We start from the raw sequence: 27842 nt of genomic DNA, 5'->3' as shown, positions 1-27842 counted from the left end.
TGAACCACAGAGTATTTTATTACAAAGAAATATGTTTTTAAGCTGCCAATAATGACTATCATTGCAACAGTGGTAAGCCCACTGCGTTTTCTATACTTAAAGAGTTGAAAATATGATAAAAATCCAAACCGTGGTGCTCCTGGTGATAGACTTTACTGTATTTGGAGTACTTCGACCTATCTGTGATAAAGCTAGGATAAAGGATTAAAGTAAAGAACATCGCCATCCTCAGGGGCGACGAAAAAAGATCGCCTTAGATTCCTAAGGTTGTGCAGAACAATAGGACAGAGTGTAATACGTAATAATAAGACTTAGTTACATGAGATAGAGCCAGTGAGACCTAATTATTGTTATTCAAAAATAAAAACAGAGATGAAATTTGTTATTGATAAAGGTGTTTACTAAGAAGAACAAATTAATATAACATATGAACGCAAGTCGTAAAGCAGTTACTAAGACTGTGATAGTTAAAACAAATCTATGATAAGGAATGCAGAAGAGGGATGTAAGTGACAGATATTGCGAAAAACGAAGGTGATGAATAAAAGAAAAATGAAGCACAAAAGAATAAAATATAATATATATAGATACTGAAAAAATTCTTGTAAACGAAGTCCCTATCCCATATTCAGGGATAAACGAGAGATACCCAAAACCGAAGGCCATAAAAAAGAGAGCTGAAAATAGTCACCCTAATATTCACAGTATCCTTGCGTTGAATCGTCAAGTACTTCTACTATAATACACAGAGTACCTCATAAAATCTGGAAAAGCTTTTAGTGTCCGGCAATGACGAAGAGGAAAAGGCTAGAAGACGGCTACTTACTTGATGGCCTGATGCAGTTACCTTAGCGTGCAGCACTAATAGCTTGACTTCCTAAATTTTACTAAGACAAAAATCCTTTCATTAAATTGTAGCAAATGTTGTGTTAAAAGAAAAAGTTATATGTGCTGTTCTATAATTGAGTCTATTTTCCTGGGACGTATATAGTTGTACCTTTAGTCCAGAAATTCAAAAAATCATCTTTACCTTTCGTGTTATAGTTATATTAATCTTTTGTTATGGACAATTTGTAACATGTAATTATATATACCTATTTTATTTAACTTCGAGAATGTTACTGGGGGAAAAGGCAGCGAAAGAGACGGAATCGTCGAAGGAGTTTGTAATATATGATTTTTTAGGTTACACTGTTAGATATTTCATGGAATGTCCTAAAAACTTATATATTCCGCGATGTATTCCCTCACAGTATTCTTTTTTATATGGTCCCGTTTTATGACTCTCTCGTAGCCCCGAGAGCGATTTTAAATTTAATATATTTTTTAAAGTTTGTGATCTCTTTCCTTCTTAAAAAATCTATTACATTTCTTATTCCATTCATTTCACAAACTTTTAGTATACAACAGTACAATTTAAATTTATATTTTTTATGTCTTTTATTATCATATTTTCTTACATATTGAATATTTACAATATTATTGAGTTTCAGGACTTTTATCACATTATTTCTACATTTTTTATTCTAATTAATGTTACTTCTTTCTAATATTTTGTCTTTATACTTACTCTCTCTAGTTTATGTTGAATTTTTACTTATTGCCTTCTGTATATTATATCGACAATACCGTATAAATGTGGCGTCACTTTTTATCTACTATTAGAGAGTATCAGTATTCTAGACTACTCCAACCAGATAGAAAAAAATCTAAAATTATTCCTTTCTATCTCTTGAAAGTATCATAGTTTTAATTTGTTAAATAAATATGTCGAGAAAAGTTTTAAAAACAATTAAAGTGATAATTTCTTTTTCACGTGCAATCACAATTATTCAATTTTCCTTAATTAAACCCAGTAGGATTGCTGAAAGGTCCTGGAGCGGCATCTGCGAGCAGGTATTCTCTGCGGGGGTAGGCCCTCTATTAGGCAAACCGACAACATAGTTAAGGTCGCTGGAAGTTGCTGGAAGTCCCTGGAAGTCGCTGGAAGTATCTAGAAGTCGCCGGAAGTGGATGCAAGCGGGCATCGCAGGACCTGTCATCGTGGCTATCTTTGGGGCAGACCGATTCCTTGCAGTGAGCGTCGATCGGCTGAAAAAATAATCCCAATAAACAGTTGGTTAACTTAGTTGTAAATATCTTGAGTTTTTTAAGTTATAAATTTTTTAAATTAATATTTTTATTACATAATTAATTTTTAATTTGTTGTATATTAAGATATAATATAATACTTTAGTTTTCAGTGCTCAATTTTGTTATCGTTCTAATAAGTCAATCGTATATAGTATGAGATTGATTTTAACAAGTGGTGCATATTTATTTGTGATTTATGATTGTCAGTATTTTTTAAATAATTTTAACTCTAGTAGTCTCATTTTAATATATAACCTACGGGTTTGACTTAAGGAATATAATATAAATTGTTTGGATAATACAATGTTCTCTAACCACCATAACGATGGAGTAAATTCAAAAGAAATGTGTAGATGTAACACAATATAAAAGTAAAATAACTTCATTATAAATTTTTATTAAAAAAATTGTACAAAAATTTAACAAAGCGGTCAACAAGTGGTTTGGCCATAAAAATATATAAGGACTAGTAAAAATTAATTAACAATTATTTTTAATAAAGGAACATTTCAATCGTGTTGTCCTAGTGATATTCCAAAACTGTCTCGATGGCAGGCGCGTGGGCTGGTACTGCCTGGTACTTCTGTTGGTACGCCGCCGCCTCGAATTGCTGATACTGAGGTGCTACAGCCTCTTGGTGTGGTTCAGTGTATGAGCCTGGAATATAACATAATAAATCTTAATCGTGATTCTTAACTAAGTAATAATATTAGTTCCTATACCTACACTTAGTTATTCATTATTGAGGTCATCTATACGCTTTTAAATTAAGTAAGTAATTTATAACCAGGCAAGGTTTATAACTAACATAGTTTTGTATATTTGACTACAATTAAGAATAAAAAATATAAAAGTGGGTTGTGTTTATCATCATCATTATTTTGGCTGTTGGTCTGAAACCAACAAAAGCCTCCCCCATCGATTTACGATAGGTGTAGTCGGAAACGGCTTGCATACAGCGTCTTACGACAACCTTAACAAGGTCGTTTGAACCTTGTGGATGGACTGCGACTGCTGAGCTTGATGTTCGAGGCAAAACCGGTTGAAAGCGTTCTGCAGACTGCGTGGCATTTAAGTAACCAGTTTTAGTCACTAGTTTTAAAGTGAAAGTGAATAATTCAATTACACGCAATCAATATTCAAATATCGAATAATTCCGATATCGTAAATTAATACGTATAAGATGAGAACTTTTTTATGGCCCCTATTTTTGGGAACCTTTTTCCTCTCAACGTGGGACTGGGACTTCAGAGCTTAGGTATATAACCAAGACCAGAATTAAATTTAACTGTGATATAAAAGAAAACCTGCTGTGATATTTCAATAGCGAAGGAGAAGCAAGAAAGGTGATGTATAGAGGAACATTAGTAAGTAAGAAAAGGACCAATGTTTAGCCACTTCCGCACATGCAGTGGTAGTCGTGCAACAAAGTGCACCGCCCGCCAGCCCGTTGATAAATGCGTATGCGGCAAACAATGCGAATTATACAACTGCAACCGTTAATTCACTCAACGCGTGTTTCACTCCTCCACGGGGCGTCTTCAGGAGTTGTGTTACACCGATTAGTGCCAAAGTCTTGGTCCTTATCTTACTTAGGATGGACCTCCGCAAGGTAACGCCTGATTCCATTGAATATTAGTTATCCAAAAGAATGTGAGCTATTGTGAAGGAAAATAGAGAAATGTATGACTGAAATCGGGACGAGTAAAAGAAGAGTAAAAAAACATCAATTATGAAAAACCCTGTCCCTTCCAAGATAGGTGTGAGGGGGTGTCCTGTAGTAACGGAGGTCATTTAAAAAAAAGATGGGAGCTTCGGGCCTCATAAAAAATCTTAAAGTTAAACCAGCCATGGAAAAGGCTAAGCTCTAAATTCTTAATGAGATCGAAGCCGAAATGTCGAAATTTGTAGACGAACAGAGCATCGATAACAGTTAGTGTACAGGGACCTTAAGATGCTGGTACCTCGGGGTAAATCTAGTCTCTCCAAACTAATCTAAATTCGTCTTCCTAAATACTCAAGAGAAACATGGCTTTAAAGTGCTGGTGTGAAAACCCAAAGTTCACAATCCCACAATATCAACAGACGAGCTTATTAAGGTAGTTGGTTAATATCCGGTTTTATGGTAAACCTATTGTAGTATATGTTTAGCAGTGGAGGTTCTATAGTTGGAATAATGACGATGGAACCCTCGAACATAATCACTACAAAGAGGTTACTGGAAACTCTGTAAACTTAAGTGAGACTTTAAGATAAAAAAATGAAGTAAAAATAAGTTGATTTACCATCATCATGAACACCATTAGCTTCATCCTTAGCGTTCTGTTCCAGGGACTTTAAGATCGCCTCAGGGATGGGGGGAGGTGTGGGAAGATGAGCTCCTTGAGCTCTGAATCCATTCTCATCAGCAACATATGTTACCGAGTATACGTGACCGTCGTCACCGGTGTACGAGAAACCGCCATGAGCGTGAGTGCCTTTTGGAGTTTCACCAACTTCCTCGGCTTTAATTCCTGAAATATTATTAAACACATATTTTTAATCTTATTGCTTCAATTTAATATTATTAGGTATATTTATGCAAAACAATTAAAATTTTAACAAAATTATGAACTTATTAGACAATGATAAATACTGGATGATTGGTTATATATTGTTGTTAAGCCTTAAAAAAGTCAATTTACTGTTAATCAATGTATGGTACACCATTTCCAAAAAACAATGATTTAAAAAATTATTACATATTAAAATTATTTAGTGTTTACTATCTTTCCCTGTAGATTTTGTATTGCCAGATATATACCTGTCGTATTTCAATAAAAAATATGCATTAAAATAATGAATTTAAAATTGCTAACTATAAAGTTTGATTGAAAATAGATTTAAAAGTTACAAAAGCATTTTGCTGATAAAGGAGCTAAATATATAAGTATAAGTACCGTATAAGACACGTGAAAAGATATAATAAAGGTTACATTCAAAATCCAATCTTCTAAAGCATAAACATAAATATTTAGAAAGTAAAGAAGTGTGTGTTAAGTTTTATAATATATTATTAATTATGTATGTAAGCTAGGAAATATTAAAATCCTAATTAATTCTTTTGTAAAGAGATATAATATAAATTTAAATAAATAAATAATTAATTTAATATTAAGAATAAACTAGATTTAGGATAAAACTTTCGAATTTAATTAAAAAAATAATGTACAATGTACAACTACAAAATTTATTGAAACTTAAACAGTTGATGGTAATTTTAAACATGTCAACTTAGAAAAAAATAAAGGTTTAAAATCTATACTTAAATGCAACTTGGTGCACGTTAATCACTAATTTCATCACCTCTGGAATCTGGGTGAGGTATTGCAAACCCATGGTGATCGGACTACGTTATTATTGCTTTAGGCAAGCATTTTTGCAAAGTTAAAAGAGTCGGAGATCGAGATACAATAAGATTATATACAGGATGATTTGAAACAGCTTTAATGGCTTAAATGTATCAATTGACAGCAAATGAGCTCATTTGCTGTCAATTGATGGTGTCAGAAATAATAACGTTATGATAATATATTATATTTAGAAAAATCGTTTTCAAATTTCGAATTACTACATATAGCATTCATTAGAACGCATTTAAAATCATTGTTAAAGAACGCATCTGTTTTCTTACTCTCTCTTTTAACTCTATGTATATCTCTGAGGCGCTGCCCTACCAGCTAGACGCATCGCTTCAACCGCTGTAGTAACAAAACCTTTATTGTAACTCATATTTAGATTTAGATTTTTTGACACGTTTAAACCACGGGTCGTGGCACCCATATCAACAACCACAACTCATTCATATTAAAATGAGATACGGCTTACTATTTATCTATACAGACTTTGTAATGTCATTGGTTATTGGTCGTCGTGTTTTAATAAAAAAGTAACACAATATATTTCAGAGTGATCACCCTGTATAAAACAATGTAGAATGTTTTAAAAACTCACCGTTTTCAGTCTCGTATCCGTATTTGTAGTTATGAACGTTGTTCTCAGAGAAATAGCTCAGTATCCTAGCGTTCTTCTCATGCGGCCTGCTGCTGTAAGCTGCATGCTGTGCTGCATGCTGTGCTGCATGTTGTGCTGCTAAATCCTCCTGTTCAGCGAAGCCTTGGTGTTCATAGACCACCACCGGTTCAAAAGTTTCAGCACTTTGATACTTCTCCTGCGGCTGAAAGGTTTCTTGCTGCTGGTAGTTCTCCTGTTGTTGGCTGTAGATCTGCCCTGCTGATGCGACAGCCAATATGGCGGCGATAGTTATTGTCTGTAAAAATACAAAAGACATCATAAGTATTGTTTCTGCTAAACTTTGAACAACCAACTTAACATTGTTTTAAGTGAAAATGCCTTGCTGAATAGTTGATTTTGGGTAAATTAATATATTAAAAATAATCACAGTTATTGATGGTTTCTTGTACATAAATGCTATATATATGTAGCATATTATATATATATGTAGCATATTATATATATATATGTATATATATATATATGTATATATATATATGTATATATATATATATATATATATTTAATACGAAAATAACACAGATATGAATCCAGTTAATAATTGAAATAAATTAATCAAGTTCAAATTAAACAATCGTTGCCGTCTTCGTTGCTTCAGCCAATAGACGCCTACTGCATTTGTCAAGCTCACCCCAAAGGTATCTATGGAAGGTTGTATCATAATAGTCAGGCTTACAGAGAGGTATTATGGTACCAAAAGTACTCATCTGTACATCCTCTGGTAACTTATCAAAAGCGATCCTATATAATCAATGCACTAATTGTAAAACATGTAAGATTGGAAACGAGGAATCGAACCCGGGGCCTTCCATTTCAAGTCTCAGTCCTTATCGCTAGACTACCACAACTCTGCTTTACTAATTGAACAATGTCATATAATTATCAATAAAAAATTAAAATCCTTCTTAATATAAAAAATGTATATCTTATCAAGACTAGAATTATTTTAAATCTATATAAATAATAAGAAAATATTTTGTACATTTAAAATATTACATTCCTAGCGCTACATTTATGCTATAAATAAAAGAATTAAAATATTTTTATAAAATTGTATATAAATATTACAGACATGTTACGAAATCTTACAAAGCGTTTACGTTACAGTTTCATAATAAGGTTTATATTATGAAATTTCAAAAATTATTTGCACACAATACATTAAAATTAAATCAAAAATTCTAATAGCAGTAGTTGTAAATAATTACATGCTATTTACACATAATTGCAGAGTTCGTGCTAATTGAGAAAAAGGTAAAAAAAACAAAGCGAAATTAATTCAAACTGAGAAACGTACCAATTTCATGATTACAACCAATTATATTACTCGAGATGTTTGGACAACGAATGCAAAGAAAAAAATCTCTACCGAGTTTTTATACTCAAAAACGCCTTTTACGCATATGATATGAATTCACACCGGTGACGTTTGTATTATGACCGCGAGAAGTGCGGACTTAGACACAAATTGAATCAAAGATTTATGCAATTTTCAATATGATAAATTAATTGTGATTGTAAAAAAATGTAATTATGTCTTTATTTAGATAATTTGGCCTTTTTGTAATAACTCGTAATTTTTATTGTAGAAATTTCATAATATTTTCGTGTAATGTTTGCTCGTAATATTAAAAAAATCTCTTTTTTCTACATGCATCATATATATATATATATATATATATATATATATATATATTTATATATATATATATATATATATATATATAAATACATGCATGTAAATATATATACGGTACAAATATCCAAATTATAATTTTTTTAACTTTTGTCTGTCCATTTCGGGCTTAGCTCTAAAATGGCTATAGAAATGGCAAAGGAATAAGTGAAACTAATTTTGTTTTAGAAAAAAACATAATCGTTAAATTCCATGTGAATGAAGTCGCGGGCACAACTAGTAATACATAAACCACATTGTATGTTAAAATATAATATATACATGTATTCAGTAATATATGTAGTGAAAGGTAAGAAGTAGTAACATTACTAAACTTTAGTAAATTTGCGGAATTATTAACATTTACTATTATGCATTGGGTTAACTTTTGGTTTTTAAAATGTCGGGTACAATATCTTTTTTTATTTTACGTACGTAGTAGACATTTTAAAGGGATGAATGTTATGTTATTAGCCGTATTTATTATATATAGTATATCCTATAAAAAAATGAAGTGTTCAGAAATAATAAATAAAGTATCATATTCCAAATTTACTATCCCTATCTTAACTTTATAAATAAGAAATTGAGTTTAATTTTTTTTTTCGAAAAAAAAAACAATTTTTGAAGATAAATGTACCAATTAATAAAATGTTTTTTTTAAACATTTTAAGCCTTTTTTAAACCATCTGATACAGTAATTTTATATATAAATAAAAAATAAAATCAAAACTAATTCTTGTTTACGTAAAATAATTTTCTATAAATTGGTTAAAGTTCATAGCATTAGTGATCGCTTGCTGTTACAGTTGTGTGAGTGTGATATTACGTAACACACGGTAACGAGATGCTACCGTCCATTGGATAAGTGGAGCGTATTTTGGACAGAGCTATCGTTCCACAGACGGACCGCGGTGCAAAATTTGTCTATGTAAATTTTTTTTATATAACTTATTAATTTTTTTTAGAACGCAATAATTTGAAAGTGAATTAGTTATTATAACATAATCAAGCACGCTAAGTTTATATATTTAAAAGTATAATATATACAGAGGCAATTTCTAAATTATTTCATAGCAATATTGTATATATATTTTAATATTCGTGTTAAAAGAATTAGACGATGGGTGCAAGCGGCTTCTTCGGAAAATTTATGGAAGAAGCCATAGTCGATTGGTTTACGCCCCACGTATGAAACGATGATAATGATAAAAGAATTTGAATTAAGAAATAGTTTTGTATGCATTAAATGGATTAAATTTTTCGCACTTTAATGGCGCTAGTATAAAAGACAAAACTTACATAAAATTTAGCTGGAAGTGCGACACTTTTAACCGATCTTGTTAGAAATCTATTGGGCTGGCAGAGTCTACCATTTGTACGCAGGACGTCTACTGCAGGATATACAAGCCCAACAGTGAACATCGTCCAGATCATGTTGATAAGAGCATATTTGTACTATGTCGACTAAACTCAAATGCTTTTAAAGGGTCGTGTAAGACCTAACTAGGAGAATACTATATCACAAGTATCAAAATAACAATCGATGTAATTAAATAAATAAATAAATAAAAGTAAAGGTACACACAAAGATTGTAAATTTAAATTATAAAAAAAATATAATAATCAGAAGGCGATTAATGAAAGAAAATGTAAAGGATTTAAGGAAAGTGAAAAAGAAATTGTAAAGAAAAGAGGGAGGAAGATGAATAAATATTCAAAACTGAAAAAAATATATAGCCTTTATTTGTAACGTCTCTACCCCACACAAAGCAGAGGGAACGAGATACGCCAAAAACTAAACGCAGTCCTATACACTATTTTGTGTTAAGAAAACCTTTTTAAAACAATTGTTTTAGGCTAACCATGTCATTTATTAACTATCTTAACCAGTTTGTTTTTCTGTAAATAAAAAAAACTTCAAGTATATATTTACAAAAATAATTATTCTGATTTTGGAACCTCTGTACTTTATAAGCTCTGTGCCAATGTCAACACTCAAGTTATTTTGTAACAATAAGATGGACTCCGTAATCCCATTGAGAGAAATAATATCGTATATTTTCGTGAATCGAGTCCTTATCCGGTATCAAAACAAATATTAAGTCCAAGCCAAGCCTTTCTAGAGAGCCTTCGAGCTTCGTTTTATTTTGATCAGTCTTTAATTGCTGCTCAAGTGGCATTTGCGGATACAGCGGATTCGAGTTGGCAAAACACAAGTACCAAGCCTATGACCTCTTTAAAGATAGCATAGGCCGTTATATACTACTATTTCACAGAATCGTGAGGCCGTCAAGCACTCAGATCGCTTCGGCTAAAGCTCCATGGGGTGAATAAGTTTTTTTAATAGCTCCTGTTTTTGAGGACTTCTCGGTCTATCTCTACTTATGTTGGAACAGGGATTTCATTTTGTATATTAAATATTTCACTATCTTTTGTTATTTTTATTCTCTTCTTTTAATCCTTACAATATCTCTCTTCCTATTTCTTTCATTCCATAAATCATTCTATTTTTCTCTACCAATCTTTATTATTTCTTACATTTTAATTTTTTCTGATATAATTAATTCTAATTCACATTTTTCTCGCGTGTTTTACTTATTTATTTCTATTTATTACAGTTTTTGTCACCAACGGGGGGAGGAACTTAGCAATCCGACACGACGAGAGGCGCTATTGCCTGGATAATAATACTACTAAAACTTCAGAAAGCGTTGGCTTTAACAGTAATAGCGGAAGTTAAGGTTGTATTTAAAAGCATATAAAATGAAAAAAGATGCTTACTTATTCAATTAACGCGCCATCAAAAATGGAGCAAAATTGTATAAAACTGACGATAGATTGCGGTGATAGGCGCCTGCTGTAAAGGGCGAAGAAGTTATAAGAAACAAAATAATAACTATGCTCTAATAGTATTGAAATTGAAGCATTTAGAGAATGGGTGTACAATTTTTTGGACCTAAGTTTGGTGGATTCGTAAACATTGATCTAATGTTTACGATGAAATATTTTGGTACTCACAGAGCAGACATAATATCAATATTCCGATTTTCAACACTACCTATATTAAGAAGTAATAAAATAAAATATAAAATATTGAAATTAAAAATTGTTTTTTTTTCTTTTATTTTTTCTGCAGATATTGGATACATTTATATGAAGATTGAAAAAAAACTGCTCTCAGCGGACTTTACAAACCAAGCTTGTTATCATAAGAAGTGTAATAAAAAAAATATGATGGGTTTTTGTGTTGGTAAATACAATACAGTTTCACAAGATATCTTAGGCTTTCATTTCCTCTTTTTTAATTCTTCGATTAAAAGTTATAATATTAAATGTCTTACTAGACCATTCAAGAGTTTTAAGTTAATCGAAATGTATGAAACTTAGTTTGTCTCGTTTATATGGTTGATATTATAACATACATATCAAAAATTGTAACATTTTGTTCAAAAAGAGCAATTGTTGTGGTTTTGCCGGCTCTTCTCAGGAGATCGGAACCGATGGTAGCTTAATGCTTATGATTTTGAAATAATCGACGATTCAAAAGTGTATGTAAATGCCTACGTCAATAAAGATATTGTGAATTTGAATTTGGAACAGAAAATAATTTGGAGTGTCATATAAATTAATGTCAAATTTTGGTGACAGGATATTTAACCTCCCGCTCGAACAGATTCCTCAGTAATCGTTATTGGCCATCCACGAATGCCCTAATTTTTCTAGTATTTCACAGCAAAGACAAATACTAGATCCGTCGAAATATTTATTGTTACTTTACCTTTTAGTGCTCGTTCTGTTCTGTCCTTAGCACGAGAAACAGTTGAAAGCGCTGGTAATCGGATAAAGCATTGGAGGCCCTGTCCTATAGCATCAAGTGTGATTTTATTTATTCCCTACAAATTCCTTTTTTACCCCTGGAATAAAATATTTTTCTCATTAAAACTAACAAAAAGCAATGACAAAATGTAGAAAAAACACAAGTCCTTTTTTGGTCTCGATTGCTGTCAAATATTCGCAGGTGTTTTAATTTACTTTATAGAATAAATAAATTGAATAAAAAAAAATTATTCAGTATCTTTTAATTATTTTTCTTCGTTTCGATATGATTATTTTCGTGCTATTATATTCTAAGGCTTTTACAGCTTCATCTGATATGAGTTCACAGAAGTAAGAAAAGGACCAATATTTAGCCACTTCCGCACATGCAGTAGTTGTCGTGCAACAAAGTGCACTAAATGTGCAATAAATTAATTAATCTAGTACATTTTATAGTACTCAGACAACCACAAAACTTTATTGTACTACTATTCCGTTTTTTTATTTTTATAACAAAATAAAAAATCCATATAAAAATAAATTCAATAAACAAATATTTAAAGGATTAGAACCCTTGGCAGTGATGTCGCCTGATTATTTTGATTTCATTTAGGCAATATCTGTTATATATCTGTATATTTATTAATCTGTGTTAAACTTTATAAAAATATGTGCTGCTGTAAAGTTTCTTCCTGCTTCTTCTTCCCAACTATAATACTTCGCGAAGCAGAGCAGGGTCAAAAATAAACTAGATTAAAAAAAAATTATAAGTTGACTATCAATAAGTGTTCTGTTAAAAGTTACAATGATGATGATTAGATATGGGTGTAAAAGCAATATAACTTTTTGACTTCTTTAAAGTTTTTACAACGATATATAATCATCCTGTATAGCGGTTCAAAGTAATATTCGCAGCTTTCTGTCTACAAAATTGAGGCATCTGTAATTAGGAAAATAGCGACAGATGGATGAATACATTATGTCGGGAGATATGCAAACAATGCTTTATCTCTCTCAAATACGAAAAACAATGGATCATAAAAGCCTTGTATTATACAGAGTACCTGATAACAGAGCTTGTGTTATAATTATGCGAAAAAACAGTATTTGTAATTCTGATCCTGATAATTGTTACAATACCCGGCGATAAATATTGCACATCGGCCTTCAGAAAGAGACAATCGGCTAGCTTCGGCTTTGTAGTGCGTTATCTCTGTCGCACGACTGATAAAACGTCACATAGACAGTGTGGGACAGAGATAATGCTCTACGAAACCGAAATTAGCTGATTGTCTCTTTCCAAAGGTCGATGTGTAGATGTGCAATATTTATCGCCGGGTACTGTAGATATTATGAAGTATTTTGAGTTTTGGCGTCTTAGTTTTTTAAAGAATATCTTGTATATTCGATAATAACTTTTGTAACAGAGAATAATAAATATTTTACAAGCATTAAATGCTATAAAATAATATAAGACATAAAAATAAATAAAGGAAGAAAGAAGAGAATGTAATAAAGAACACAAGTAAAAAATCTGAAAGAAAGGAAGTACTGTATATTGCTCAAACAAAGACTAGATAGAAAGATATTCTTAAAACGATAAAATATATGAACTTTATATCGAAGCGTGCCAACGAATAAAACGTATGACGTAATGCGATTTTAAATATGAACATGAGACTTTTTTTTATAATACATTGTGTATTCGATTCTATATCTAAATTGACGGTATTATATAATTATAATATTATGTAATATTACGAGTATAATAATCATAAAGAATTCACGCAAGACACTTAACAATCATCGATGTGCTTAAGGTGTAAAAAAATACATATGTATATACCTATTTTAAAATATCACACTATTATGATTTTTCTAATTCAATGTACGATTTCTGTGTATTACAATAATTAGTGTTAATATACATTTATTCTTTTTGTATCAATTTTTGTATGAGAACTAGTTTTGTTAGTGTAATTCGATTTTATCTACAATGTTAAGGAGGTTTTACATACATAATATTTCTTTTAAATTCAAATTTAAAAATAAGTTTCTAAATGTTAACTCTATTACAAAATATATAAATATATTATAGGACGTCCACAACTGGGCCCAGGCCTTCACATGAGACTTTCTACAGGACCGGTTTTTTTTTCTATTTAATGGCCCCACTATTGGGCCTCGCGTATCCCTATCTCTGGGAAGGACAGGGGCCTTCATTTTCTTTATTGATTTTTTCACGCTCTTTTTTTACTATTTTTCTCTTCTTTCATTCATCACATTTTCTATTCTCGTTCCATTCGCCATACATCCATCCTCTATCACTCATATTAGGTATCTTTATTAACAATTTTCTTTACATCTCATTTTTATGCAGCTTTACATTCTATTATTTACATTTTTTATCACAGTTTTTATCTTTTATTCTACTTATTGCAATATTTTTATTTACAATTTAATTTAATTTCTTTCCTTACTTTAGAGCTTACTTACTATTTAATTTCCTATCTGACAATATTTGAGCCTAAAATTAAGTTTTATTTCCCTCTATTACGGTTTTGGCTACCTTCTTACTTAGTAGATGAGAAAGGATTTTCTTTCTTCTTCCTCTAATATGATGGAGGTGATGGTCGCCTACTCAATCTTCTTGCCTAAACGGCATTCGGAGTCGACTCGCGATAGGACCGGTTGGAAGCGGCTTGCATTCTTCTTGCAGATAGACGTCTTACGCTGCGCCTGTCGGACTGTGGTCTCCTCTCCAGACTCTTGGGACCCAGCAGCCATAAATATGCAGATTAAATTAAAACAATCTTAAACTGAAAAAAATTTATCCAAGTTAGTACTCTGTTTATTACTTACACTGTGACATCAACTTGTTACACTAGACTATACTAATTGCTAAATTCTACAATTGAAGGAAATAATTCAAAATATTCCACATTCGCACAGAATATTTTTTGTAAAACTAAAATTTTCTCAAAGAAATAAATTCGCAACGTAACACTGTAATAACTACAATGGAATATGTGTAATGCAATTCAAGTTGAGATTTCTTATTACATAAACACTGGCTTAAATGTAAAATATGTTAAACATGTAAGTTGCTTTACTGTAACAGAACTGTAGTTATAAGCAATAAAGTTTTTTATACATATTTATATAACACAAATAATATGTTTGAATTATGGTAACGATAACATGACGGTTTCATTGTATTTAAATATCAGATATCACGAATTTAAAAGCTAATCTAAGCTAATCTAATTAGCTATATCTAAGTCATAGCTTGGTGGTGTTATAGCGTATGTAATTAATATAAGTAAGTCTTAGGCCGCCCCCAAAGACATCTATATTTTCTCTATCTATATCTTCATTCTGGCAGGCAAAATATCAACCGCAGTGTGGTATTATTGTACACAGAAGACGCTGCTACTCATCCTCTGGAAACTTCTTTAATAGCAGTGGCAATTCTATATAAATACTGCACAAAGTATAAATTATTTAACAATGTATTCCGAGAGTTGAAGCTGTGACCAACACTCGCAAATTTAGTTTCATGTCTCTTTGCCGTTGCAAACCGCACAGCGAATAGTGTTGTTAGTTCTGAACGCCACATAAACGCCGCTGTCCCTTAATATCTTAGATACTTTTTCAGATTTTGGTTCTTAATATAATAAACTAGGTGGCGCTGGGTATAAAAGACCCCTCGCCTGTTGGTTTACCTTCTTCTCAATATGACCACCCACCATTAGCCGCTCGCAAGCATTTGCAACCGCAATTGTATAAATGATATTAAGTTCTTTATTCGCTTCTACTCTGTGTTTGGCACTAGTTAGGGTAACATCACCTGAGGATGCCCCGTGGAGGGGTGAAACACGTGTAGAGTAAATTAACGGTGGTAGTTGTGTTTCGCAAAGTTTACCGCACGCGTATTTATTAGCGGGCTGGCGGGCGGTGCACTTCATTGCACGAATACTGCTGCATAGCGAAGTAGCTACATATTAGTCCCTTTCTTAGTAAGGATGGACTTCCGCATAGTAACGCCTGAATCATTAAGCATATTGGGGTATAAATTAGTTGTACATTTATGTATAAATCGTTTCGAAGAACCCCAGGAATTGAACCCGCGACCTACTGGACTACAACTGCTTATAGCTAATTGTCTGTACATAGATCTTATCTAATCTTCTTTCAATATTGTCTAACATTGCATTCTAGTTTAAAATGTTATTTCAACCTTGTTCACTCAACGACCCAGACTACTTTTATAGAGTTTTGTTATGTAGTAAATTTGTTGTTATTCTGACATTATGGGAATATAATATTAGATAGTCAAATTCAGAAGAATTCATGCTATATTTACTACTATTGGAACAATAAAACATTTTATATACCCTAATTATGTATAATAAATGCATTAAGTGTGGATTATATATCAGATTCTATCCCGGGAATTGAACCAGCGACATACGATAATAAGTCTCAATACTCTACCGTTGCTTAGTAAATTAAGTATAACTTATTAAGACTATTGGAGATTCCTTAAGCATTTTTTCTCACAATTGTGATTCTAATAGGACTATCCTTTTTTCCTTATTTTAGCCGTGGTATGATCACTGATTGACGTTGGTCTCCGGCCTAGATTTTCACTAAGACCGGATTGGAAATGGTCTGCATCAAATGTTTTACGACTACCTTAAAAAATTCTCCTTGTGAGTATATATCTTACTCTGTTCTAAAAGTGTTAACATGGGATGATTAACAGGGTATAGGTGTACGCATTTAAAATAAAGTTCCAAGAGATATCTTAGACCTACCGTTTCCAAGCTTTAAATCTAAAATTAAAGGTATGTTATTAAATAAATCTTATAATTCAAGAGTATTTAGTTGATCGAAAAGTTGACTTTGTTTGTTGACTCATTTACATTATTATTATAATGTACACGTTCAAAATTGTTAAATTTTATTTAATAGAGCAGAGCAACTGTTTGAGTTGCCGGCTCTTCTTATAAGACCAGCGTTCCGAGCTGGTGGTGATTTACTATTTATAGCGTTCAAATAATCAACGATTAAAAAGTGTATGTATTAGCCTATTTGATATTTAATGGAATCAGGCGTTACCTCGCGGAAGTCCATCCTAAGTAAGAAAAGGACCAATACTTAACCACTTCCACATTTGCAGTGGTAGTCGTGCAACAAAGTGCACCGCTCGCCACCCCGCTGATAAATGCGTATGCGGCAAACAATGCGAATTACGCAACCGCCACCGTCAAATCACTCAACACGTGTTTCGCCCCTCCACGGGGCATCTTCAGGTGTTATGTTACACCGATTAGTGCTCTTGTGCTTGTACACAGTGTGGACTCTGTGTTTGGGCGGGCGGTGCACTTTGTTGCACGACTACCACTGTATGTGCGGAAGTGGCTAAATATTGGCCCTTTTCTTACTTAGCCTATTTGAATAAAGATATTTTGGATCTTCATTTGAATCTTGAATTCCTTGGCATGCCGAACCGTTATCTTCACTGATCTTAGCGCCTCAACGGACTACTGTTGACAATCCACTAGGCTGTATCCGTTACATTCATTCATCTGCATATCTCTATATTCCTAATTCGATCTCGTAGATTCTTCTTTTCAGCCGATGGATCATTGCAAGGCATAAGCTCTAAGATCGCCACGATGTACCCTCGACCTCAACTATGACGTCTGTACACTTAGGGGATCGTACCCATGTCCCACCCTTTCAGCCCCAAGGCAACTAATGGCCACTAGCGGTGCGCCACGCCTACTGCCATTTTAAACGAGCAATTCTTTGAGCTACGTTCATTTCTAATTCGATCTCGAAGCAAAACTCGTAGATTAATCTCAAACATCGCTATCTCTATTGCTATTTGAGCAACTGTGAGCTTGCCAATCAAACCCGAAGAGATACATAACGCATTTGCGCCGTAAGTCATCACTGGTAAAACATATATTTTTTAATATTCAAGTTACGTGAACTGACAAACATATAAATGCTTATTTAATGGAATCAGGTGTTACCTCGCGGAAGTCCATCCTAAGTAAGAAAAGGACCAATATTTAGCCACTTCCGCACATGCAGTGGTGGTCGTGCAATGAAATGCACTGCCCGCCAGAGACAACAAAAGTGCAACAAACCCACTCTGTGTTTGGCACTAATCGGTGTAACATAACTCCTGAAGATGCCCCGTGGAGGGGTGAAACACGTTTTGAGTGATTTGGCGGTGGCGGTTGTGTGATTCGCATTGTTTGCCGCATACGCATTTATCAGCGGGCTGGCGGGCGGTGCCTTTCATTGCACGACTACCACTGCATGTGCGGAAGTGGCTAAATATCAGTCCTTTTCTTATATAAATGGTTGTTTGCAGCTGTGAATGTTAGGTGACGTAGCATGATGTTGTGCAAATATCACGGTGTTGAGTTTTAGAAATCATTTTAGTGTCACATCATGTAGAGTTATGTTAACAATAAAACTAGTTGACGGTTTTTAGTTTCTAAAGATAGAATCCGATAATGATGTAAATGCTTCATTAAAAGTTATTACTTCTTCTACTACTCTTGTTAAAGATAATAGAGAGGTTAATTAGTCAGACTGGGTATAGATATTTCAGAGATTTATATCTATTTTGTTTCTAAATCGCATCATCAACAAATTTGTCAATCTCTGTAAAATTAGAGACGAAGAAAACTGTTATCTGTTTAAGAATAGATCTGTAACCTGTTGGACAAAGAATCGAGGTTTATTATCTTTAATTTTATATTATTTTAATTTAATTTTGATTATTTAGAAACCTCTTAGAATTAGTTACATGAAAATTGACGATGTTTACAATATAGGGTCATCACAAGTTTCAGCATTTAACAAACTATACCGGTAAAAAGGCGTTAAAAAGGTGAAGAATGTATTGCTTATTTGGTTAAGAAAATCAATGGCTCCATAGTAAATAAATAACGTAATTATATAATAAGAAGGAGTATTTTTAAATTTGGAATTAAGTATGTTTTGGTACTGTAATTTAAAACTCATTATTGTTTACTATTAAAATAATGATAACAAACTAACAATTGAGCTTTATATATATATACATATTAACTCATTTAAAACTTTTACGTTAATAAAAGAAATAGACATTGGAGTGTAAGATGTATCAGGAAGGAATTCAATTAAAAATAGAGTAAAAGAATAATATGAAATCATTTTATTTCGAGAAATGAGGACTATACAACCTTAAGCTAAAAAACGATGGCACGGTATATAGGTTCGAAGCGTTACTGATAGGTCCTGTAAGGGAATCCGGGGTAAACTTTGTATGGATAGTTCAGACGGGCACGTGCGGCTGCCACGCTGACTGCATCCGAGTATTTATCTCCGCGGTAACTGCCTGGAAATTAAAAAAAAAGTTCATGAACCGGCTTGTTATTAAAAGTCTAAAAGGTTAACAAAAGATAAATATATTTGATATAATAGAATGTTGGATGAGGTTTGAAAATTTCTCTACGAGATCGAACAATAAATTAGGAAATCCGTGCACGAACGAAAGCATCAGATACGAGTATAGCCCAGTAAATTGGCAAGTTAAATTTGCAGTAGGCAAGCATATAACGCTCAGAATAAATAGATACTGTGGCCGGCAAACGCTTCGTAATACGCCTACAACGGGGACAGACAGCCTTATTAATATCATCGGAAGATGCTAGATGCAAGCCAATTACTTGCGGTTCTATTGAAAACCTATAGAAGAGGCCTATGTCGGGCAGCGAATGTCCAACAGCTGAAATGAAGATGATGTTGTTCGGAAAGTGATGAACCAACATGTGGCCTGTAGAGTTCCTTTATGGCTTAACGTTCGTTATAGGTGACTGGCACTTCAGCGCGTATATATATGTATGTATATGTATATATATGTATATATAAATATATATATATATACATGTATGTTACATAAATATTTACAATAAGGACAAATTGATTAACTCGCTCCGTGACGAATACAACGGACTACCAACAGAGAAAGTTTATTAGAATTTGGCATTTTCCTGAACACAACTATTGCATTGTACAAGCAACCATAACAATTCCTGCTCTGTAATAATTACCGTGTACTAATAAATATATTAATTTAAGTATATCAAAGTGCTCATTACATTCCGGCGAACATTGCTTCATGATTAATTGGGACACACAAGGATTCCTAAAATAATGTTTCGATCAACAACAAGGAATACATGACTAAACTTACGACAGTACTTTATATTGTACACATCTATATGCATTAAAGATATAATTATTTTAACTTTTTTTTACTTATAACTTCATTAAAGTACCTTATTTGTCATTTTTTCCTGACGTTTGACCGTCAAGTCAATGTAATGCCACGAGAAATATAGAGAAAAGATTGTTACGCTGCTAAGAATAAAATAAAGACTTGTGTTCGGGAACGTCATCTTTATTATTTGACAATCCCACACATTAATGAGGCTTTATTTATGTAAAAAATATATATAAAATTAATAATTTTTTTGCCTAAACTATAAGAAAGGTAGAAATCTATAAATAATGGACTTATTAATATTATATATATATATAAATATATATATATATATATATATATATATATATATATACATAGACATAGACACCGTTGCAGATATTTTTTTTACTTGACTATTGTCTGCATTACTTTTAATTGTCTGTCGTTGTTGTTTCAGACAACGCCCCACTGCATCTCCCTTAAAGATATCTATGGATATACCATATTCGCCATGTCAGGCGGGTTGGCGATTATAGTGTAGTAATACGGTACACGAAGGAAGCTGCTGCCCATCGAAACTTGAGCAGTGGCAATTCTATATAATTAATGCACAAAGTGTGAATTATATCATTCTGTACCTCGGGAATAGAACCCAGGATCTATAATCGCAAGAGACAGTGCTCTACCGCTGCACTACAACTGCTTATAACTAATTGTCTGTACTTAGATTTTATCTAATTTTATTTCGGTATTGTCTAACATTGCATTCTAGTCTAAAATGTTATTTTAACCTTATTCACTCTACGGCCCAGACTTTGCTTATTGTAGAGAGTTTATTTATGTAGTAAGTTTGATGTTATTCTGATATTATGAAAATAAAAATAATTATTACATATATTAAGTACTCAAATTGAATAAAAGTAACAAAGTATTAACCACTGTTCGAATTTCACAAAATTTTAATTGTCTTAATCGTAATTTAGGAGTTAGTTATATGAATATTCCAAATTTAAAAAGGTCTCAAAGTCGAATACAAACGCTTTGTGCAAGACAAGACAATTGTGCAAGACTTAATACTTTTAATTTCTCGACACCATATTAAAGATTGTTGCCTTATAATTTTAAAGCAGTAATTGCTCAGTAGTAGAGTTCAGAGACTTGCGAACGTAGGTAATGGGTTCGATTTACGAAAAACAATATATAATTCACACTTTATGTATTAAATATAAATATTTGTATATGATGAGCAGCAGCGTCCTCTTCGTATCATAATACCACAGTGCGATCAACAACTCGCCTGTTTAGCGTGAAGATTACGATATATCCCCATTAATATCTTATCTATGCCTTGCAGTGGGCGTTAGTAGGCCGAAACAACATATATTTCAAAGGAACAAATGCATTTTTTCACAGATATGACAATGTGTAATATAGTCTATCTTCTATTGCGTTAAATTGAACTATATCTTATCATAACAAAATACTAAATAACATCTGTGTAAGGCTTAGCACGATTAGAAGTAATAACGCCTTTGCAACTTATGGACGTTGGGACCGAAAGGTTTTGGAGTGGCGACCACAAGCGGGTAGAAGTGGCGTCTATGAACGTGAAAGTGTGAAGCGTGTGATAGAAGTAATAATAGTTTAAGATAGACAACAAATAAAAACTAACAAGACAAGTTAAAAAAATAAAATAATATAAAACTGTCATATAGAATAGATAAAAATGTGATACAATAAAAATAGAAATTAAGAAAATGTAAAATGAAAAGAGGATGAAAGAAAGGTAAACAGAGCAAAAGGGAAAGAAAGCAGAATTGTGGCATGAAATAATAGAATAAAAGATTATTTCAAGTATGAAAGTACAGAATGAAAATAAAAAATAATTATGTGAATAAATAAAATTGCCCATAAAGTCTCTGTCCCACCAAATGTAGGGGTACGAGAGGCCCCCAATAGCGGGGGCCATTAAAAAAAAATAATAGTTTAAGTAAATCCAACTTACCATCATCAAAGATACCACTGGCCTCTGCTTTCGCGTTCTCCTGGAGAGATCGTGCGATGGCTTCAGGAATGGGAGGCGGAGTGGGAAGGTGAGCGCCCTGGGGCTGGAATCCGTTCACATCTGCGGTGTACCTCACGCTGTACACCTGACCGTCATCACCTACATAGGAGTAGGCTCCTTGAGCTTGGATTCCGTTTGCTTCCCGCCCTGCTTCCTCCGCTTGGATTCCTGAAAAATTACATTTGAATGGATTTAAATAGAGCATTTGAAATATGGTGTCGAAGAAGGAGAAGAATTTTCAGGATATTTTCTCAACTGAACTTTAGCTCCTGAAGAACGTATAAGCAATTCTTATCAAATTTAAAATTGCTCTGGCGCGTTGTACTAAAGAAAGACGTTACAATGAAGGGAGTTGATGACACTAGTAGAGTAAATGGTTTTGTTGAGAGAGCTAATAATGTCGTCTCTAAATGCCAATAAAGTGCCTTAGGAGTATAGATGGGAGGAGACTGTAAAAATGCCTGTACAGTGATCTTTATGGTCAAAGCCTGAAAAATCTTCAGGAACATCTAACTAAGCGTCTGCCAAAATAGACAAGGTAACGCAATACCGTACTGGCTTAGTAACTATTGCTACTATATACCTATCAGTTTTTTAATTCACTGTTTATGAACATTTGCGTTATTATATATAGTGATTGAAAATGACTTAAGTAAATAGATATATAAGTGAGTTTCACATTCACCCCTTTTAAAGCATGTAATAACATAGTGCGTGGACTAGGAATCCAAAAATCCGATCAAATCACAGCTATAACTAAGTGAAAAAAAGAATTTTTAATATATATATATTAAAAATTATATATATATATATATATATATATATATATATATATATATATATATATATATATATATATATATATATATATATATAGATCTATATAAGAATATTGTAATATTTATTTTGTATCGATAAAAATCGCAAAAACATTCGTATATTGTTTGTGGCATCAATATTAAAAATTATTATTTTCACATACATACATGTACGTCACTTTTGCACAATATTTATTTACGTTTCTGAAAATAGTAAGTACGATATTATGTATGAATTTAAATAAATAAACTTGAATTGAAATAAAAATGAAAATAATTGACGTATTGAGATAAATCTAAAATATTTTGTCACAAGACTAAAACGCACAGATGGATATATTCATACAATATTAATTATTTAATAAAAGTCTAAAACTGCCCGGGCCCTCCATTCCCAGGCGTCCATTTGAGGATTCCCCCCCCCCCCGTCTAGAAATTGTAATTTAGAAATATAAGGCTCTGACTATGTTAGAGAAAAACTTTGTAACATTAAATTTAAAAAAAAAAATATTATTTGACATTAAGAACAAAATATTATCTGTATAGAAACAAAAAATTGAAGAGTAGTAGTAGAATAAAAGATGAATGGTACGAACCGTTCTCCGTCTCATAAGCATAGCGGTAACCCTGTTCGTTGACTTCGGAGTCCGACCTCAGGATAGCCGCGTTCCTCTCCAACGCAGCCCTAGGCCTCAGGTCCTGATAGTACCGGTACTGCGGATTGTAAGGGGGTAGTGCGCCGGCCACACACACACCCACAAAAGCGGCTAGTACAATCTGAAAAGCATACATGTAAATTATTAATGTGAAGGCTTTAAAGGAGAAAATTTATATCCTCATTTGCTGTCAATTAATAGTGGGTACACCCAGAATTAATAAATATGGTAAGAAAAATTGAGATTGTTATAATAAAATTAAACCTGTTACAAAAGTAAAAAAATATAACTAATTTTAAACTTATCACTTTATATCGCGTGATTTGAAATTGGTGTTAAAGCTTTAAAGCTTTTTGCTGACCAATGAACTAAATATTCACTCATTTAAAACTTTTACACTTGTAAACAATCACTTAAATATTTGCAGTTAAAAAAGCTACATGCTAGATCATTATAGAGTTAAATAGGATCTGATTTTACAGGATACATATTGTCACAAATAATGTCATAGAGTATACCTGTAATCCTATATATAACTATATATACCTAAACATATGCATGTATATACTCATAGTTATAACCTATGTATATATATATTCGATCTATGACAAAGAAAGTCTAGTATTTAGTTAAGTGAGTAAAATTTAAAGTAATTCAGTTGTTATAGAAATAAAACAAATATATAAATGTCATTGTTAACTATTAAAACAGATAGACAAGTAAAAAAGATATGCCATTTTAAATTAGTAAAGAAAATTTAAGTCGCACCACACTTATTGAATTGTTATTGAAAGAACACTTTCATGTACATTGGCGAAAGATCTATATCAATATATATATATTGCAATAAAAACAAAGTCAATTGTTATAAATTTTAAAACTGCAGTAAAAAGTATATTAGACAATAGCGAATTTAAACGACTATTTTGATTAGCAGCATTTAAAAACATAACAAAATAAAATAGTTCAATATCGTGACATATAAAAATGATCGAAGTTATTTTTAAGGACGTACCAATTGCATGTTGTTATCTCTCCAAATATCAATCGATGAGTGTCTCAACAGACGCTGGGTCCCGTTTATATAGGTCCCCGGTTTGGGTGATACCAGGGCCAAGGTCAGAGGATCTCTCTCAGCCAAAGCCACGAGAGTTCGTACAGTACAGGTGCGGGCTTACCTGAATGTACACCTCGGGAATATTCAAACGACGCTCTTGATTTGTACATAAAATTAATACAAGATAAATCAATATAATGCAGGTGTAATGTGAAAACATCTTCGATAAATATTTTATGATTTCGTCTTACGTAAATTTGAGAACTTTGTGAGCTTTTTATAATTGTGTAAAACTAACTTTACTTACGAATATTGTGTATTCTGTTTTAATGAAAGTTGTGTTACGTAGAATATCACACAAAATATCATTAATCATTTTTCTTAATTATTTTGTGGTCCTTACTTTAATATTAAATTTCAGTATTTATTTTAATCAACAGCTTTATCACTAATTAATCCATAATAATTTTTAATTTTTCAGTTTATTTAATAAGTGTTGAAATTAAAAAAAATATTTTGTGTGACTCATCTATCAACTGTAGATCATATTTCTGTAAATGTATGTTTACATATATATTTATGTCATAATATGTGTCATAGTTTAAATAAGATTAATATGTATATTAATCTTAATATCTCCCTCTTTAGATACAATTTAAAATAACTATAATAAAGACATTAAAATTTTTATTACGTTAGATTATTCGACAGTCGTTGTACTATCAAAACTATGTAACGATTTTGAATCTTAATAAATAAATAAAACTTATTACAAAACGTTTGTTATTATTACAAAACCTTAGGATATAAAACGTTGTAAATTCTATTTTCTGTTGCATTTAAATATTGGGCAGTGGTAGCCCAACGGTAGACGACTGAAACTTATAACAGTAGGTCGCGGCTTTGATTTCCCGGATACAATATTATATAATTCACATTTAGTGCTTTAATTATATAAGATTTTTTTCTTCTTCATCTTTATTCTACACTCACTTTCATTCTTCTCAATTTTTTTTATTCTTTCCTTTTATCCTTCACAATATCTTGCAATTTTTTTTGTTCTTTCATTCCTTCTTGCTTTCATCGCCTTCCTTTCCGCATCTTTTTTACTCTTAGGTGGCTAGGTACAATTTTATTTAATTATATAAGATTATTACTACAATTATGGTATATCCCTCCATAGATTTCTTTGAGAGAGGCCTAAAACTTGATGTTAGCGTAACGGGAATAGGTTAAAAAACCTAATAGGTCCTTTAAACAAACTTGTTGACATTAAATTAATGTTTAACTTATTTACTTATTTACCTTAATCTATAATTACATATAATAACCCGCCCAACGTGACGATATCTCTCCATAGATATCTTTAGCAGAGTAAGGCGTCTATGGGACGACAAAATAAATAATTAAAACGCTTTTGATACGGTTATAGGCCAAATGTAATTGGACATGTAAAACACATGGATTTTTATGTTTAATACATCAAACATTGATCGACTACCATTGCAATTAGTTTATCGAGATTGCCAACGCAAGCAGCAGTAGAAGTTGTATTTTTTTGGTAAAAGCCTAACTAACTAAAAGAAAGATGCATAAAATAGGTAGAGCTGTTCTAGAATTATGGCGTGGCGAAGGGTCTCCCAGAGAGCAATGGAGAAGGCTATGATCGGAGTTTCGCTGCGAGATCGAGTAATAAATGCAGAGTATTTAATGGAATCAGGCGTTACCTCGCGGAAGTCCATTCTAAGCTAATTATTTACTCCGATTACTCTGTGTTTGGCACTAATCGGTGTGGCATGACTATTGAGGATGCCCCGTGGAGGGGTAAACCGCGTGTTGAGTGATTTGGCGGTGGCGGTTGTGTGATTCGCATTGTTTGCCGCATACGCATTTGTCAGCGGCTGGCAGGCGCTGCACTTTGTTGCACGACTACCATTGTATGTGCTGAAGTAGCTAAATATTGGTCCTTTTCTTACATAAATGAAGAGATCCAAAGAAGAATCAAGATCAATGACGTAGCTCGAAGAATTGCTCGTCTGGAGAGATAGTGCGCGGAGCACATTGCTCGTGCAATCGATGGCCGTTGGAACGTAAAGGCCAAGTGGGAACCACAAGCCGGTAGACGAGCATGGATAGGCCCTCCAGTAGGTGGTCGACATTGTTGAGGTCGTGAAAAGTCGTTGGAGACGGGCAGAGCAGGACAGGTCCTCTTGACGTTCTTTGAGAAAGGCCTGTCTTGCATAGGCATCCATCGGCTAAAAAGAAGAAAAAGGGAAATATACATTTTTAAATATATACGAACTCACCCATTTACAAAAAATATACAAAATTATTGAGTTATTTATTATACAGGGTTATACTGGTGTTTTAATTGTAATTTTTTTAAATTACTAAATATCATATTTCAGTACCTATCCTTTTTCATACGAAGACAAATTATTCAATCCAAAAAAAAATAAAAATCATTAAATTGGTTCTGCCTTTATTGATCTGTAAGTGGTGTAACTAAAACGACTTTAATATATATATATATATATATATATATATATATATATATATATATATATATGTATGTATGTATATGTAAATATATGTGTAATATTAAGTCAGATGCATCGATTTGGTGAATACGGCAACCACCGCACAGACACTGGCGTTACCTGAGGATGGAAATATTGAGTATATGACCTATATGATAATCCTGTCTAACTATATATTTGTTTTCCCATTAATAACTTGTTAATTTTTAGTAGAAGTAAGAAGAATTAAGTAGAAATTTTAGTAGAGAAACTGTAAATTATTAATTAATGTTACCTTATGTACGACACGCCAAAAAAATTTTAAAATTCAAATTTGCCCCTTAGATAAAAAGGTTGCTCAACTCTGACCTAGACGCATGTCAAAGAATGTTCTTTATTATTACATTAAAATGCAAAACAATCAGTACATAGTAACTTAGTAATCTAAAGTGTAGACGTATTTTAAATCAAATTTTATTACTTTGGTATTAAATTCTAATGTAATAAAGTTCCTATAAGCGATTTTGGTTAAAAATATTCTTACTCCATTCAAAACGTATTTACCTTCTTTCGTTGAACGCGGAACAAGCAGTCTTTAACATTTTTACGATGCTCTTAATTAATGAAATAACTGTCTTTGCGTTCTTTCCCTATTCAAGTATATTTATTCATGCAACAAGTTTTTAATCACTCACTCCGTTACGGCAGTACGAGGCCATAGAAGATGCCAAATAACTGTGTATACAGT

At 32.4% G+C, this 27842-nt stretch overlaps 2 protein-coding genes across 2 annotated transcripts; both read right to left on the bottom strand.

Annotated features, from left to right (window-relative positions):
• Nucleotides 1-2656: 2656 nt before the first annotated feature.
• LOC137921722 (cuticle protein 3-like) lies at nucleotides 2657-7513 on the bottom strand. The gene is made up of 4 exons (XM_068764534.1): nucleotides 7505-7513; nucleotides 6127-6442; nucleotides 4419-4646; nucleotides 2657-2790 (listed from the first exon to the last, which is right to left on the bottom strand). Exons 1-4 carry the CDS (start codon nucleotides 7511-7513, stop codon nucleotides 2657-2659), a joined length of 687 nt encoding a protein of 228 aa, XP_068620635.1.
• An 11395-nt stretch (nucleotides 7514-18908) lies between these two features.
• Nucleotides 18909-24568, bottom strand: LOC137921466 (cuticle protein 3-like). Its single transcript, XM_068764236.1, has 4 exons — nucleotides 24534-24568; nucleotides 23459-23639; nucleotides 21985-22212; nucleotides 18909-19109 (listed from the first exon to the last, which is right to left on the bottom strand). The coding sequence occupies exons 1-4, from the start codon at nucleotides 24540-24542 to the stop codon at nucleotides 18997-18999; spliced, it is 531 nt and encodes a 176-aa protein (XP_068620337.1). The 5' UTR covers nucleotides 24543-24568; the 3' UTR covers nucleotides 18909-18996.
• Between the last annotated feature and the right edge of the window lie 3274 nt (nucleotides 24569-27842).

This window comes from Battus philenor, unplaced genomic scaffold, assembly GCF_028537555.1.
Source record: "Battus philenor isolate CCGP_79_NKW_IND1 unplaced genomic scaffold, ilBatPhil1.0.hap1 SCAF_19, whole genome shotgun sequence".
Classification (NCBI taxonomy): Eukaryota; Metazoa; Arthropoda; class Insecta; order Lepidoptera; family Papilionidae; genus Battus; species Battus philenor.
This window is presented reverse-complemented; position numbering and strand designations above follow the sequence as displayed.

Bases quoted from the DNA above. Each gene is read 5' to 3' on its own strand.
- LOC137921722 (XM_068764534.1), bottom strand. The intron at 4,647-6,126 runs GTGAGTTTTTAA...ATAATATTTCAG, and splicing joins CGGATACGAGACTGAAAACG to GAATTAAAGCCGAGGAAGTT. The intron at 2,791-4,418 runs GTAAATCAACTT...GTTATATTCCAG, and splicing joins TAATGGTGTTCATGATGATG to GCTCATACACTGAACCACAC.
- LOC137921466 (XM_068764236.1), bottom strand. The intron at 22,213-23,458 runs GTTCGTACCATT...GTAATTTTTCAG, and splicing joins TGCTTATGAGACGGAGAACG to GAATCCAAGCGGAGGAAGCA. The intron at 19,110-21,984 runs GTAAGTTGGATT...TTTAATTTCCAG, and splicing joins CAGTGGTATCTTTGATGATG to GCAGTTACCGCGGAGATAAA.